At 30.4% G+C, this 17,827-nt stretch overlaps 1 protein-coding gene across 2 annotated transcripts; it reads left to right on the forward strand.

Annotated features, from left to right (window-relative positions):
* The first annotated feature begins 5,707 nt into the window (after positions 1-5,707).
* LOC120087817 (L-ascorbate peroxidase, cytosolic-like) lies at positions 5,708-9,500 on the forward strand. Of its 2 annotated transcripts, XM_039044727.2 has the most exons (10): positions 5,708-5,885; positions 5,969-6,102; positions 6,199-6,373; positions 6,518-6,583; positions 7,252-7,300; positions 8,063-8,145; positions 8,257-8,336; positions 8,429-8,531; positions 9,120-9,178; positions 9,295-9,500. In XM_039044727.2, exons 2-10 carry the CDS (start codon positions 5,984-5,986, stop codon positions 9,308-9,310), a joined length of 750 nt encoding a protein of 249 aa, XP_038900655.1. In that variant the 5' UTR covers positions 5,708-5,885; positions 5,969-5,983; the 3' UTR covers positions 9,311-9,500. The 2 variants fall into 2 exon arrangements, with proteins under 2 accessions (XP_038900655.1, XP_090161987.1); XM_090305861.1 differs by lacking the exon at positions 9,295-9,500 and having other exon boundaries at positions 5,718-5,885; positions 9,120-9,182.
* The last annotated feature ends 8,327 nt before the right edge of the window (positions 9,501-17,827 follow it).

The following is a 17,827-nucleotide window of genomic DNA, read 5'->3' on the forward strand; positions in this document are numbered from 1 at the left end:
AACAAGTACAAAGTGAAGTACCTAAATTAGAAATCAAACTATTAGAATCTAAGTCTTAGGAAAAATGCAATTAGGCAATTAAATCACTAATCAAAGTTAGGTCGATCTTATTAGTGTCAATGCCATATTAAGTGGAAAAGCAACACGTATGATTGAAAACACCCTTAATCTTTCAACGTTTTAATGAGGGTAAAATTCTTCTCAAAGTTCTTAACTCCAACAAATAAACATCATCATCATCTCATAATCTTCTTCCTTTAACCAATGTCTATTGAGAAGTAATAAGAGTAAAGTAAATATAGAGAGATTGGGTAAGATTCATAACTTTAAAGACTTGGCCACCTAATAGTGAAATAGGCATTTGAATGGAAACAACGTCGATTGATTTCTTAAGAGAGGCACACTACAAGAAAAATAGCTTGGTTGTGAAATAGGAGTGATTCTTGCACAAAACACACTAGTTTGAAGATATATGAAGGGCAAGGTAACGAGATTGACATTTATAAATGGTATTATGAGGCCTTTATGAATAAGAGTCCAAATGAAGAATTTATACTATTTTGAAAGAAAGTTCTCTCTGTTTTTTTTTTTTTTTGTAGTTTCTCAGATTGGAGTACATTTTTAAAAAAAAATTCAAGAAACAAAAATGATTATCAAACAAATATGTTTCTTAAAAAAAAAAAAAAAAAAAAAAGGTAAAAAGTAGGGGAAAAAAAAGAGGGGACTGATGGGGAGTTAAAAGGGGAACACAGAGGGGGAATATAGAGGGGGAGAGAAAACTCACCTAAAAATTTGGAGGTGATGCCGGGAGAGATACTGGAGGTTCGATTTCGGGAGAGGGAACGAAAAGGGGAAGGAGGTTGAAGAAATAAAAAATAGGTTTTAGGGAAATCAAAGATAGAAAAAAAGAGAGAAAGGAGGGAAAAATGAAAAGAATGGATTTTTTTAATTATATTTTTTGAATAACCTTTTAGAGACAATGTAATATATTGCTAAAGAATTTTAATATTTAATGGTGTTGGTTCGTCATAGATTGTTTCAGTGACACCGATATAAATTTTGTCACTAAAAATGATATTCTGCAACATGTTTTCCATTGTGTCGCTATAAATTACCATTTAGCAACAAAATTTTCTTACGACGCTAAAAATTTGTCACTGAATATGAATTTTCTTGTAGTGAAGCCAGTCACTTACTGCCTTTGAGTTACTTCTCAAAGAGTTGTAAGCCTCCCCTATTTGCGTTTGTCCTGTGAAAATAGTAAAAGCCTTTGGTTAATGCCTTTAGGTCCCTATTGAGCTTAACTTCATCATTCAACTTTAACATATACTAAATCCAAATCTAGTTCAACGTTCATCACATTCCTTTTTACTCAATGCATTACCATCCTTAACTAGTTTTTACCTTGCGATTGGTTAAGTGGGTAGCAATCCACACACAGGTGCTCAATGTCATTAGGATCCGCCTACCTCGCCCATGCGATGGGCGTTTGTGGCCGCAACCCTCAACGCGCCTATTCCGTTGAATGCAGCTCTCGCGCATTTTACGTGCACACTTCGGCCAGCGCTTGCTTACTCTATCACACACCTTTACCTATGCATATGCTTGCCTGCACTTAGCCTCAGACGGTCAGCTGCTTGCTTATGCTTGGGTGACAGTTGCCTACTTGTTCATCCAACAAAAAATTCCGAATTAAATTTTCCAACTTAAATAACTTAAATTTCAGACTTAATCTTAGGAAACTTCCTTCTAAGAACTTATTCCCAGACATTTCAACTAACTTACCTTAAAATTTCAGCCTCTGATTCCTCTCCACAAGCTTGAAATTCGTCAATCTTTACAACCTATCTGAGTAACCTAAGAATCTTGAGCACTTGACAAATTCTTCAACTTTCAGCTCCAATTCGTGGGAATTTCTTCTTGGCAGCCTAAAACCGCCCTCAACATTGATCAACCTTAAGTTTGGCAGCAACTCCTCTCAAATAGCCCGAGTGAAAATGGCCAAACCGAGCTCTTCTTCTTAAAATTCTTTTTATACTAGTATATGCATGATTAGAGGGCTTAATAAAGTGACACTTAGGCCACTAACTCTAGCTTAAGGCTCTAAACATGCCACATGGCCCCCTAACCAGGTGATTATCCTAAGCATTTCAGCCTCACCCAATGCATAGGTTGGACACCATTGCATAGGGTGATGTTGAACGCTTAGACCCCTCCTTCTCGGCCATCGCCTTACCAATCATTGTCTCCTACGCCTTATCTTAGGCACTTGCGTTGAGACTTGTGGCTCATCAAAGCCTTAGCTAACCTCCATGGCATACCTTGCGCCTTGCGACCCGCCTATCTCTTGCTTTAGCATCCCTCAAGCGCTCTCTCAGGCAAGTTTGACTGCACGCACACCACATGCCTAGGCCTTCACTAACCTCTGGTGAAGCCAACACATCCTCAATACCCATTCCCTCGGTAGGCTCTACTAACCTCTTCATGGCCCTCAATGCAAGACTCATACTTGGTCATTTTTTTTTCTCTTTGAAACCTTCACATGACATGAAAAAACCCCTCAAGCTCTTTTATTTCTTTTAAGTATCATTTCCACTTATTTCACCTCAGAGCCTCCCTTTCTATACTGAGGAAATTTATTTTTCTACCATTTTCCAACTTTGCCACACGCCTAACTTTCCATTGCTTTAAGCTCTCAAGTTTCCTAAGCGTCGTCTGCCCTTTACAACCCGATAGCACACCTTCCTAACATGTAGGAAATTTTCCTCTTTTAAACATTATACACAATCATAACACACTTTACATAACATTTAACTATATAAACACCATTAACTCATAATCATAGAAACTTAAACACAAATAATTAGTAAAATAGGTTTAGAGTTTACATTTACTACAAATTTTTTTAAGGTAAATGATTTATGAGACACACAATTGAAAGTTCATCCATATCTATATTATATTAATAAGGTACGATCTTTGAAAATTCTTTTAGACAATTTAATCCTTCATTTTTAAGTGAATTACGAAAATGCCAATCATTTCTTCAAAACCGTGTAATTCTTTGTATTTTGGATTAATTACGAGTATACCAATTTTATTTAATCATTTCCTTACTTTTCTTCTAAACAATTAATTATCTCTATCTAGAATACTTTAAATTTAAACAAAAAAATTGCACGTTACTCTCTTTCTCTCTATTTTTGGTGGGTGTAAGTTACTTTTATCTATTTAATTAATGATTAATCATGACATTTCTTTTTTATTTTATAATAACTCTAATGATTTTACGTTTAATTCAAATTAATAATATGATTGGAAAGGTTTTAAACCCCAAAATGCTTGTAACTTATCATCTCTTAGAATATATATAAAGTCTCATCTTCCACTTTTTTCTCGGCAACGGATTTGCTTTCTCTTTTTAATTATTGTTTTTTCAACTTTAGATGATTGCATGATATATTTGTGTAACACTAAATTGTAGAAATTGTAAGTATGGTTTATTATTAGATACCGTTATAATTTAAAGGATAGTTTGATCTTAAACACTTAAAGGCGGACACATTTACATCTTATTCTATGAAGCAAAAATATCAATATCTTATATATTTCTTTATATAACATTTTTATTGTTTTTCTCGTTTATGTAAGATTTTTTTAAAATTATATTTCCTAAATTTATCTAATTAATTAAATGTCTTTTTTTCCCCAACTTCAAAGCATATAAAATAAATATGATTTTTTTTTGTTATATAGTTTTTAATTAACATTTTAAAGTAGTATCTCCAGATTCATACAATTTTACTAGTTTACCAGAATGAACCGGAAACATCAATTGAAGTTGATTTATAATCTATAAAGTAATACAGCTACATGATACAAATATGATCGATACGACGATTCGTCAATTTCTAAAAAAATTAAGATATAGATATGGATGCATCATTTTTTTACATATTTTTTAATATATATATATTTCTAAAAAATGAGGATATTGATACTTTGAAGATATATATTTTTTTTCTTTAAAAAAATCTAGGATATAGATAAATTTAGCATACAAGTTAATAACAATAGCACAAAATAGAATACAAACACTGAAATATAATACAAAAAAAGCAACATCTAAGATGTTGAAATACAATAGTTAATAAAATGCAATAGATCAAAAGTGACTCATATTGCAAATAAGAAGAAGATTAGAGAGAAAAGTATGAAAATAAACGAATAACTTCTCCATTGAATTGTTGAAAATATCTAAATAGTTTATATTTTTGTGGATTTTGTGGGGACTCAAATGTGAAGATGAAGATTAGATGATTCTAGTCTTGGATTTGGTCCGTTATTTATTTTTTTCTCCTTTTAATTTTGGATTGGAGTAGTAAGCTTTTTAAATAAGTTGCCTAGTTTTAGATTGAGAAATATTAGATGAGTTGCTTATATTTTTTCTTTAAGAAAAAGTACGCGTAGAAATAGATACGTCAAATTATGTGTCAGATACATATTTGAAAAGTATCAATATTCGATACATGTTTGATACGAATTATTTGCCTTATATTAAATATCTGTGCTTCATAGTTTATAATGAAACTAATAAGAAAAGCAATAAGATGTTGAAGATGTTGAACTTGACAACCATTATATATATGTGTGACTTTTATTTTGAAGGTGTGAATTTTATTGGAAATTAGATTAAACTTCATTAGTTCTTTGTCTCTTTATTATATGTAAGGATATGAAGAGTCAATTAGAGTTGTATTGGAAGCGACCATTTATTTTTAGTATAATGTTAGTAGCAAACATATTTTGAATACAAGTATAAAAACTAGAAGCAACAATATTAAATTCATATAAGTACAATATACGAAAACCCATTTTTACTAAAAAAAAAACATTCAACCAATTTAAAAAACTGTCTAAGTAACCCGAATTAAAAAAAAAAAAAAATAGAAATATAAATTATTGTAATTAATATCACTTCACTTCATGTTAGTAACAAACCCATTTGGGATTGATCTCCAAGTGTAATTTTTACTATTTTAAAATTTGTGGGTTTAATTTCTACCACCACCATATTTCAAGAGTGGTATTTACTTTCAGTTGCAACGATCATAATCCTAATCCTAGTATTAGTAGTCCAACACAGATATATTGAGCTCGTACAATGTGATTTGGATCTTTTTCTTTTTTATAAATGAAACTTTAGACATAAATATTATATATACATGCATCAAATTTCGTGGGGTGTGTTAAAAGAATTTGATAACCCGAAAAAATCAATCAATCCACAATTTATGTTGGGTTATAACTTATTTGGATTGGATTGAATTCAAATAAAGTTGATTCATGGGTTCACCTAATATAACCCAAGTCAAGTCGAATTTTTTATTAACTTTAAAATATATCATTTTACTAATTATAACACAATTATTTATACATATATTATTTTTAATTTTATTTAATTTCAATATTTCTGTTTTCATTAAATTTTTTTTTTAGAATGTATAAGTAAAGAAACAACCACCACTATTTTCATGCGTGAATTGAGTAAGGTAACGGTTTCTCCCATAATTCGCAACAACCAGGGTCCTTTACCCTTTACCTTCTTAATTTTAAGTTTATTTATTTATTTAATTATTATTATTATTTTTAATATTTAGCCATATTACATTTAAAATTCAATCACAACCCTTCAGGTCCAAAAGCTGAATAGCCGTAGGATAGAGAAAGAAATCCAACGGCCAAAATTAAGCTACTAGAAGCTTCTAATTCTTCAACAGTTGCTCTTAAATCTTTCTGCTCTCTCTCAGTCTCTTCATTCCGTCACTGTTGTCGTGCCATCCTTAAGACAAATTTATCTCTACGTTTCATTTCGTGCTTTCAAGGTTGCCATTGACGACCATTTATATCTTCTTTCTTTTGTTTTCGTCTTTCAGATCTGTGAATTGATTTCTTTTTCCTTTTGTAGAGATCAGACTCGGCCATGGGAAAAAGCTATCCCACTGTCAGCGACGAATACCAGAAGGCTGTAGCGAAGGCGAGGAGGAAGATTAGAGCTCTTGTTGCTGAGAAGCACTGCTCTCCTATTATGCTTCGTCTTGCGTTTGTTTCTCTGTCCCGATAATGATTATTATATTGATAATGGATTTTTTTTAATTACATCAATGGTGATGATTTACTGTGGACTTGTAATTTCAGATGGCACTCTGCCGGAACGTTTGACGTTAAGACTAAAACGGGAGGTCCATTCGGCACAATGAAGAACGCAGCAGAACTCGCTCACGGGGCTAACAAAGGTCTTGACATCGCTGTTAATCTTTTGGAACCGATTAAGGAACAGGTGCCGATCCTTTCATACGGTGACTTCTACCAGGTACGGCACGATCGTTATTTTCGCACATTTCGTAAATGGTGATTGTGAAAATTTGAAATCGACTAACGTATTGAATGAATCGTGAGAGAATGATTTGTGTAATGTTTCTTTCTTCTTTTAATTTGTATTTTTGCTGTACGGTAGCTTGCCGGAGTTGTTGCTGTTGAAGTTACTGGTGGACCTGAGATCCCGTTCCATCCTGGCAGAGAGGTAGTTTAAACGAAGTCTCTTTCTACCTTTGATCCATATGGAAGTTTATTTTATAACTGTGGATTCTCGATTCGCTACTATTATTTCGATCGTGAATTAGCGTTTGAAACTCTTTTCTGATGATACGCTTATACGTTTTTTGATACTTGTCAGTTAATCAATTGCTTGCGTACGCGTATCACCTATCGATTTTCTGTTCGCGAGATTAAACTCAATGATTCAGTAAATCACTCGATAAATTGTGATTGGCTTGAACAACGACTTTGCTTTGTTTTCTTTATGGAAATTCTGAGTACCAAGTCTATACACCAATTTTTCAACAATTCATACGGTTGGCCTGTTGATTATTTTAATATTTATGTTTATATTTTAATTATTTGTTTTGTACATTCTTTGAGCTCTTTCGCTACAGTTATTTACACTCCATAACTAGTTTATAGTTTATGTTATTACTATTTATAATTATATTGATGACTAATTTAACGATTACATCGTAAATACCCAATAACGATGTGAATACCAACTTATCATGTATATGTTAATCATTTGTTATATATGACTTGCTTGTGTTATTTGATTTTCTCCCAAAGAATTTATTCATGTAGCACCTTTATTTTTGTAATTCTCATCTCAATGCTGACTGTATTCTCGGCGTTTCACGGCGTCAGGACAAGCCTGAGCCACCGCCTGAAGGCCGCCTTCCCGATGCCGTTAAAGGTGAGTACACATTAGAAATAATTTAAGACAATTTCTCTTACGGTGATAATAATGAATTTGTGTTGTACTCATACTCTTATCGATGATCATTACAGCAACATTTAATAATGACATAGGGTCTTCATAAAATAACATAGTCTATCAATCAATTATTTTTTTGAGTGTGATATGAAAGATTATGCACCATGGAGTGTTACAATTAAATTATATGTTAGATGATATAATATTAAATTTTATAAATAAATTCTTATCAATTGCATTTATTTATTATATATGTTTCTCTTATATATATATATATGCAACTATTGCTTCGTAGAAGTATTATCTTCTTCTGCCACATTTTCGTTTCTTCTTGCAGAATGTAATGAACACTATGCACCACTAAAGTATCATTATAATTAAAGTATTAAGCATGAGATGAGAGATTATGCACCATTGTAAATGCTATAATTAAATTATATTATAGTGTTAAATGATATAATATTAAATTTTTAGTACAACAATAGTGGGGAGAGGGAGACTACATGTCAATATCACTAAGCTAAGATACAATGTTGATATTATAATTAAAGTATTAAGTGTGAGATGAGAGATTATACACCAATGGAGTCTAGTTAAATGATATAGTATTAAATTTACTTACATTGCGTCCTTAAATAATAATTATTTCCAGTTGTTAGCTTTTTAACTTATGGTCGGTGATTTCACATATAGTAGTAATGAATGACTAGCACCTAAATCTACCATCATTTTGTTTTGTAGGATGTGATCATTTAAGGGATGTTTTCTACACAATGGGTCTAAGTGACCAGGACATCGTTGCTCTTTCTGGTGCCCATACTCTGGTTTGTTTCATTTGCGAACCTTTTCTATTGCATCTTTCAATCATTCACCTTAATTAAAGTTTTAATCAACTTTTTCCATCTGGGTTCTGACTATTTTTTAATTTTATACAGGGAAAAGCCCACAAAGATCGATCTGGATTTGAAGGTCCTTGGACAACCAATCATCTTGTCTTCGACAACTCTTACTTCAAGTGAGTCTTTGCTTCGTAATAGAAATCAATCTCCATAAAATAGATTCCATTATTCTGAGTATATGAGGTAATTTTCTTAAACGTTTTATTAGGGAGCTCTTATCCCCAAACACACCAGGGCTTCTTAAGCTGCCATCTGATGAGGCGCTTCTGTCTGATCCCGTCTTCCGTCCACTTGTTGAGAAATATGCTGCGGTATACGTTTCTCATACTTGCTTTGTTTCATGGCCACCGAAGTAATCAAAATATCAAATTTCTTCATTGCCATTTTCATTTTTACATGTTGAATTTCAACCTTTCATGAAAAATATATATCCTAAAGATCCAATCTAATTCCATATAGCAAATTTTGGTTAAGTCGACCATACCAATACAAAAGCCTCAGTTTGATAGGACTATGGTTTAGGGTTTTAGTATTTATCAATCAACCCTAAGCTTATAAGTAGGTAAATTTAAGGTTAAAAACACTTCTAATCCCTTAATATTCTTTAATAGTTTAGTCATTGTACTTTTAAATTTATAAGTAATAATATATGAGAGATTAAATTATTACTTATCATAGGTCAAGTAGTCAATTGATACTTTCATACCTGTTCTAAAGACCGAAAATATTATATATTTATTTTTTGGGAAACCATCTAAATTTAATTATATGAATGAATACTTCAATACTATTTTAAAGTTAAATTACTTGGATGCATTGTAATTTGCCACATGACATACTACTGTCGAAGGGTTTTGAAGTTTAGCAATAATTTATTGGGTGATGGTTTCCCTTCACAGGATGAAGATGCCTTTTTAGCTGACTATGCCGAAGCTCATTTGAAGCTCTCAGAGTTGGGGTAAGTTTAACCAAAGTTTTATTATCATAATTTTTTAAGTAACAAATTATGACTCTCCATTATCATGTTGAATTGAAAGTGGGCGACTGAATTTGGTGTATTGTATTCGTTTGCAGATTTGCGGATGCTTAAGTTTCCGAGAAGTTCAAACGCCGAAGCCGCTCTCTCTCGTGTGCTTTAATTTTCATTGAAATCGTAGGCCCTTCATAAAGATTTTGTGTGTTGGCTTTCTTGAACTAATTGCTTTTCATCGGCATTACAATGAATGCTTATACACACATTTACATCCCTCGTGAAAAATAATATTTTTCACCCACCATTTGTTACTCTTCTGTTGCCTTCTGCTTCTCTTTTTTACTTTAAAATACAGCAAGAAATCTCGACCTGACAGTTACAATCGCTGTTGTAATAATAATCGGGTTGCTTCCGTGGTAGTGCTTTTAAAGTTGTTAAAATGATTTTAACCTTCAGAATCATTTGAAAAATACTTTTAATCACTTTAAATTAATTTAATATTTAATTTTACATTTTTAAATATAATTTTTATATCATCAAAATTGATTTAAATAATTAAAAATATATCTTAGAGTAATTTTGAAAATGACAAAAGTATTTTTAATTATTTGAAAATTACTTTCAAACATGTTTCAATTATATCAATTTATTTAATTTTTTTAATACAATAATTATAGAAATGAGGATCGAACATTCAACTTCTAGAGAATTAACATTGAGTTTTATTAACCTGGATTGGACATTATATCGGTAGAATGTTGTTATATTTTGGTAAAAGAAAAAGAACAAACATTTCCTCGAAGATGTATGGGTTCGGTGTGCGAGATGACCAAAAAATTTGGAATAAAAGATGAAATGTCTTGGTTTTTGGAAAAAATGTCAAAATGATCGTATGGAAAAGACCCATTTTTCTTTTCCTTCTCCTCTCCTCGAAGTTGGGAGAAAACAAGAAAGTAGGGACAATATTGTAATTTCATGTGATCATGACATCATCAAAAGATCTTTTGACATTTCTTTTAAAATTTGGGTCATATGATATTTTAGACCTTTAAAATGGGTGAATTGAGCAATTATCTCTCCAAAATGTTAAAAAAAAAAACTACAATTTAAATCTAATCCACGGATAAACACTGGTTGAGGGAATCCTCTTTAAGAACGAGGTTGAATATTCCTGAAATGATGATTTCAAAACCTTTTCTCGCAATTTTTACAAGAAGCTATTTTATAGTCTTACCAGATGCACAATTTGTATATGGTATTTCGGTTCACCGTGTTTTTATTAAATTAAAATATGTAATATGTAAATATATATTATATTTAAATTATATGATATTACAGATTAATAATTAAACATGTTTAAATTAAATTAACGATAGTTCATAAACTTTTATATTTGCATTTTTTAAGACTCATTTGGTAAGTATTTGATTTTTGGTCTATGAAAATTAATTCTATAAACACTAATCTACATTTACCAATATTTTAAAGAACCAAACAAAACCACTACAACAATTTTAATTTTTACCAATGCAAAAACACGTTGAAAAAAGTCTGTAAAATTGTTGGAAAAAATTATGCCAACGCATTTTCTATAAGGCAATGTTTTTCTCCTGACGAACAAATGTTTTTCTCTGTAGAAGTATACTTCTACTAAGGCAATAATATGTTGCGGCATATACTTTATCCCGACGAAATATATTTGCATTGACAAAAACATACTTCTAAAAATGAAAATTTTCAAATAGATTTATGTTTTATTTCTATATTTACATTTTTATACGTAATTTGTAATAATTAAATAACCAAAATTTTATTTTCTTATTACCTAATTTTGCACAAACAAAATCTAATCTTCAAACAAATATAACAAAAATAAGCTTATATATTAAAAATACCTTTAATGTTCAACACCTGGTAAAATTCTAAGAAATAAAAATATTATATATAAAATTAAGTTGGAGCATTGCTAGCTTCTTACAAATTCCTCATACAAAAAAGTTTAATATTCTCTAAGCCAAAATAAGTGAGATGCTAAACCAAAATAACTTCTTATAGATCTTCTATATAAAAAAAAGTTTTAACATTCCCTAAGCCAAAATAAGTGACATGCTAAACCAAAATTCTTTTTACAAATCCCCTATACAAAAAAAAAAAAAAAATTAACATTCTTTAAGCCAAAATAAGTGTGATGCTAAAATAAAATAAGTAATTATCTCAAAATCTCCCCGCAATCTCAAAAAAAAAAAAAAAAAAAAAAAAAAAATTGAGAATTCACACGTACAACCTCAAATAGGCAAAGTAAATATTATGAAAGTTTTCTTAAAATATGTAAAGAAAAATGCACAAAAGAGCTTAACAATCATACGAAGACATTGTTATTTTTTTTTTAATGGTTACAAGGCATGACTCTCCTCCCAAGCTATGAACACGCCATCAATGGTTATAACTAAAACATGAACACTACAAACAACCATTTTACTACCTACAAAGTAATTAAAATGGCTATAATTAAGACGTGAATCTCTATACCATGCTATGTACGAGCGTGTCATAAATCTACTTAAACGTCTTTTGAGGCTAAATAAGTAATTCAATAGTCTTAAAAGCATACCACTCATCTCTCGGAGCCTATAAATAAGTCAAAAGAAAGCACCTATAAAAAGTGCACAAGTAAATCTTCCACTTTCAAAACAATCTAAATAACGGTTAGAATGCATGAATTCCTTCCCCTCAGCCCCATGCTACGAGTGTGTGATATATCCACTTAAAAATCTTTTGAAGCTAAATAAGTGATTCAATAGTCCTAAAAACATATAACTCATCTCTTAGAACCCATAAATAAGTCAAAAGAAAGTTTCTTCAAAAAGTGCACAAGTAACCTTTTGACTTTCAAAACAATCTAAATAACAGTTAGAATGCATGAATTTCTCTTCCCCCCTACGTGCGTGTTGTAAATCTACTTAAACATCTTTCCATCTCTCAAAACCTATAAATAAGTCAAAAGAAAAGTTCCTATAAAAAGTGCACAAGTAACTCTGACTTTCTAAACAATTTAAATAACGGTTAGAATGCGTGAATTCTCTCCTCTGCCCCCAACATATAAAGTAATATAGTTTTCTAAAAGGTGTACAAACAACCATTTTACTATATAAAGGAAACCTAAAAAGTTATTCAAATGGTTATAATTAGAACACATGAACCCCCTCTCCCCAAGCTATGAGTGTGTCCTACCTAAAAATTTATCTTAAACACACCTAAAAGATAGAAAGTGTTGAAGTAAAAGTATCTATAGAGGCTACCATAACTGCAAGATAACCACACACAACAACCAAATTAAGTTCCTAAATCCACTAAACACATATATTTGAAGTGACTTCCATAATTGTAGGATAGTCACACACAACAACTAAATTAAATTCCTAAATCCACTAAAACACACATATTTAGAGTGGCTACCATAATTGCTGGATAGCCACACAACAATTTAAAACATAGAAACCCCTTATGAGGTGTTTGGATTGAGGGAATAGGGATGGGAATAAGGGTGAGAATGGGTAAGGGATATACACCTCCTTATTTGGTACAAGTTTTGAAGCTTTGGGTATGGGAATAAGCTATCCCCATGTCCTTCTTATACCCATGAATGATACACATCCAAAAGTGTGTATTTTCTTGATGCTCACTTTCTCTCATCTTTTAATACATGGATTTATTCTTTTATTTTATATTATTAAAATTAATTAATATATGAATATTAAATTTATAATTTAAAAAATTATATTAAATTTTAAATTATAATATTTAAATTTAATTACTTTAGATTCATAAATTAATTACACTACAAGAAGTTGAACTTCTCCCGACGTCCCAAATCGCCGGGAAAGGGTGGAAAATGCGTCGGCTTCTCTTAACGAATAATGGATCGTCAGGAGTTTGGTCGAGAAAAAACTGTCAGGAGAGGAACTCTTGAAGCATGAAAGGAAGGCGTCGGGAGTTCTCAAACTCCAGGCAGTTTGTAAAAAGTGTTAATTTTTCTTGTAGTGTTAATTAATTATATAATAAACCGTAAAGAATCGATGCATTAATACTATTAATTCATTAATAAATTATATATGTAATTAATTAATGATCATTATGATTAATATTTTATGAGATTATTTTTAAATAATTATAATTAGTTTATTATTGCTTAATTATAATTCATTATTTTTTAATCACAAAAGGTTATCTTTATTTTTTCAAAACTGATTTGGATGGTTTTATTAATTAATACATCATATTTATATAAATTCATCAAATCGATACATCAAATTATGTAATCAAATAACTTTAATTATAAATTACTCATTTTACAAATATTTGTAATTAATAATTTAATTAATATTATTATTTGATAGTTAAATAATTAATTTTACTCAAAACTTTAAATTGAATTTATTGTTTATTAGTTAATCTATCAAAATTTTATAGAGTTATCCGTGATTAATTTTATAAATAAAATACATAGCTAATTTGTTACCATAGAATTTTGATAACATTCTCATGTCCAACCAAAGACATTCATTCTTGATTCTTAGCAATCTTATTTCCAGACTTTTTTATTTTCAGACATATTTAATTTTAAGGTATCTTTAAAATCTTAAACCAAACGATTTCTAAAGGACAAGCCGGAACAATTGATTGCTATTGGGTCCAATAGGCTTACAAAATGTCCATGATGCATTTGTAGCAGACCCTAAACTTAACAAGGCTCCTTATTCTCTTTGACACAATAGAATATGGCACCTACATGATCAAGCCTTGAAATCTTTATATGAACAAAAGTTAATTGATGTCTCTAGCTGGACTGAGCTAGAAACATTTGTGTGGCTTGCCAAATGGGAAAAAGTTGCAGGCTTTCATTTCTATCTAACAATTATATGAGTGAATTTCAACTCAACATCTAATAATTGTAGATTTATTGCAGAAACATCTTATTCTTGGCCATTATTTTTCAAAGAAAACATATCTAACCTATTAAAATAAAGAAGTTATTTGGATCTTAAGCACTCTAACTACATTAATTTTGAGAATCAAACATACATGTTCGTATCAAGAAATTAGAGTTTGAGATACAACCTTTGTAGAAACTCAAAATTGGTGCAATCCTTTACTTGAATTTGATCACGAACGCTTCGTGGACTACCGCTAGAGTCTTTTCCGCTATTTCTCGACCTTAGAACGGATCGTGGAATCCTATTTATGATGAAATTGAAGGAAATTGTGAGGAATGAGATTCTTGGTTTATGAAAATAGGAAGAACAATTCTTCTTCAAAAACACAACTTGCATGAAGAATTTTTCAGCCAACTTTTCTTCTATCTATAAAAGAAATACATGCAATCAAATTGCATGTAAACTTGACACCAATAAACCACTAATTAGTGGGAATTGTGGTGGTTAAGGAAGTGGAAAAAGTGGGATTTTTCCACTAATCCTACGGTCATTTGCAATTTTAAATTTCATAAATTTAAATTAAGATGGATTTTAATATAATTTTAAATTTGAATTTTAAATAAAATTAATTCAAATGTTAATTTTAAATAAAATCAATTTCTTTCAAACAATTTTAAATAAAATTAATTCTAACAACTAATTTTAAATCATTAATTAAATAATTTAATTAATCAAATTAATTTAATATCAAATATTAAATTAATAAAACATCCATCTCGAACGTGAATCCCCTTTCATGTGTACAATATTTAAATCGAATTTAAATATTTATAACTTTCCAATTTCATTTAATTCAACAATTAAACTATATCAATACGTTAATTATATCGTATATAATTAATTATAATTCCTTATTCCAATTTTGAATGATTCAAATTCTCATCACACCGTTCTAAGGTTTAATCCGATATGAGCTAGTAGAGGGACCTAATGGATCTACAGGTCATGAGCTCCAATCTGAGATTAATTGGATAAACTCTTTAACATAATTAACCAACATTCGCTAACTACCGGGACACTACACTAAATCCCAGTAGCTGCACTCTCCTCACTGTATATATATTTACGTCCACTTGATTTAACCATGATTAGTAAGTCGATCCTTCACAGGTTGTTCGAAATTGCACCTGTGTCAAAATTACTGTTTTACCCCTGTAATTACTGTTAGAGTTGACATTCAACATGCGGAAGCAATTAAGGATTTAAGTACTCTAACTACATCAACTTTAGTAAAAAACATGCATGTTCATGGTATTCAGAATATTAGAGTTTCAAGTGAATACCTTTGATGATTCCTTCGAATTGCTTGAATTCACTATGAATTTCTTCTTCAATCTATACAGTAGACCACCACAAGAGTCTTATCTATTAATTGCAAGTCTTAGATTGAGTGGTGGAACTCAAATTGATAGGGAACTTGGTGTGGTTTTTTTTAGAGTTGAAGAAGAGAGGAAAAAACGTTTTTTTTTTTTTTTTTTTTTTTTTTTTTTTTTTTTTTTTTTTTGTAATCTCTGAATTATGATTACATCATCCACCCATCTGATCTTTAAATCTCAATATATAGACGATAAACATGCATATCAGATTCAACATGAGAAAGCCACTTCACATTAAATTAGTGGCATGAGGTGTGTGGAAAATGTGGGATTACCCCACTTTCCATCTAATCTAATTTTAAATTATGAAATTGGAAAATTTTGATAAATAAAAATTCATTTAAAACTTTTAATTATACAAATTTTATAATTTTGAGTTTCATAAATTCAAAATTTAATAAACCAATTTTGTAATTTTGAATTTAAAAAATTCAAAATTTAATAAATTAATTTGGATAATTAATTAAACCAATTTAATTAATTTAATTTAATATTAAATATTAAATTAATATAATACCTCATTAAATATTTAAATCATATTTAAATATTATCAACTTTCTAAAACTGTATCGTTTAATTCGACAATTAAACATCAATTATATGAATATAATAATCTAAACCCTAAACTGAGTTTGAATATTCCAAATTCTCTCAACACGTGATTCTAAGGTTTAATCCTTTTACGAGCTAGTAGAGGGACGTAATGGTCCTACAGATGAAGAGCTCCAATGATTTGAGATTAATTGGCTTAACTCTTTAAATTGAATTAATCAATATTCGTTAACTACCGAGACATACCACTATAGCTCAGTAGTTGCACTCTCCTCACTGTATATATATTTCTGTCCACTTGATTTAACCATAATCAGTAAGTCGATCCCCTGTAATGCATCTTGCTCCTTAAGTCTCTATTGATTCTCTAATGAACAATTGGTTTATGGTTCTATCAATAAACTGAATCCCTCTCAACCACAAGAGGATGGAGCCCTTTTGTCCATGACTAGGAGTCAATACTTAAGGAAACAACCTATCTACTAACCCTAAGACGGGTAGGAGTGATTTTCGTCTTGTAGGACTATGTCCCCAGCTCTCTATCCAGTCTTACCCTTAAAATGGGAGGCTTATTGAGCAGCGATGTCACTCTCATCCATGCAGATTAGAGGATAATCCCGAATAAACAAGAATTCATAGTTAGCTAAAGACTAAGATCGAGTTACCTTAGGTCATCAAATTGAAATAGTCAGTTTTAACAATAAACGATCGTTATAAGAAAAAGTAACTATTTTGTGGTCCGGACTTATGCAAACATCTTTTGCATAAGATGTCACCACTTGTATGTCTCCACATGAACGATTTTAGGATCACATTGTTTGTGTCAATATACTGAGTGGGCCGCATTCATAGTGTCCCTAGGATAAGGTACCAAATCCTATCCATATACTTATAGACCTTTTTGGAAATATACTAAAATTTGATCCACTTTTATGTATTAAAACCTCAAAATATGTGTATATTTGAGAATAATATACACATATTAAACATATTTGAGAATAATTAAAATATCCGGACTTATGCAAACCTCAGAATATGTTTAATGTTTACAAACCACGAGTTTTAGGATATAAAAAAAGTCTCAAGAAGCTAATCTCGCTAATTAACTAATATTTGTAGCATTAATTTATAAGTCGTTTGTAGACACAAAAGGCATGCACCGGCTATAAACCGAGTAGCCACAATTGAATGAGGATTCTTCAGTAGAGTCTTCTTAATGTAGAACTATTTGAAGCAAAGCATTTGGATAAATCGTAGGTTTTCAACTTTTCAACTCAATCAAATGCAGAGTGCGACCGGTACAATTTAAAAGGATCCTCAATACTAAAGGATCTAATCACTGCAATATAAAAATAAATAAATAAATAAAACCCCATTAAACGATGCTGTAAAAAATTGGTTAAAAATCACCCTCCCACATTCTATAGACTCCTCTACTCTCCAGAGACAAAAAAAAAGGAAAATAATTAATAGAAAAAATAAGAGTTAGAGTCAACATGAGCGTAGTTTAATTAACATAATATTTGTATTATCGATCTCGAGGTTAGAGATTCGATTTTTCCACGTAAGAAAAAATAATAATAAGAGTTCAGAGTTTTTTTCTAAAAGAGAGTGCGGCCATTGCTTTTAAAATTTGAGAAACGACACAAAATCTAAATCTTATACTTTAACCTAAAATTTATTAATTTTCATTTTTAAACAAAATTTAAATC

This window comes from Benincasa hispida, chromosome 10 (genome assembly GCF_027475165.1).
Source record: "Benincasa hispida cultivar pf3 chromosome 10, pf3_genome.v1.1, whole genome shotgun sequence".
NCBI lineage: Eukaryota > Viridiplantae > Streptophyta > Magnoliopsida > Cucurbitales > Cucurbitaceae > Benincasa > Benincasa hispida.

Coding starts and splice junctions, on each gene's coding strand:
- LOC120087817 (XM_039044727.2), top strand. CDS start 5,984: ATGGGAAAAAGCTATCCCACTGTCAGCGACGAATACCAGAAGGCTGTA. Junction 8,146..8,256: donor TTTCTGGTGCCCATACTCTG/GTTTGTTTCATT, acceptor AATTTTATACAG/GGAAAAGCCCACAAAGATCG. Junction 8,337..8,428: donor TTCGACAACTCTTACTTCAA/GTGAGTCTTTGC, acceptor ACGTTTTATTAG/GGAGCTCTTATCCCCAAACA.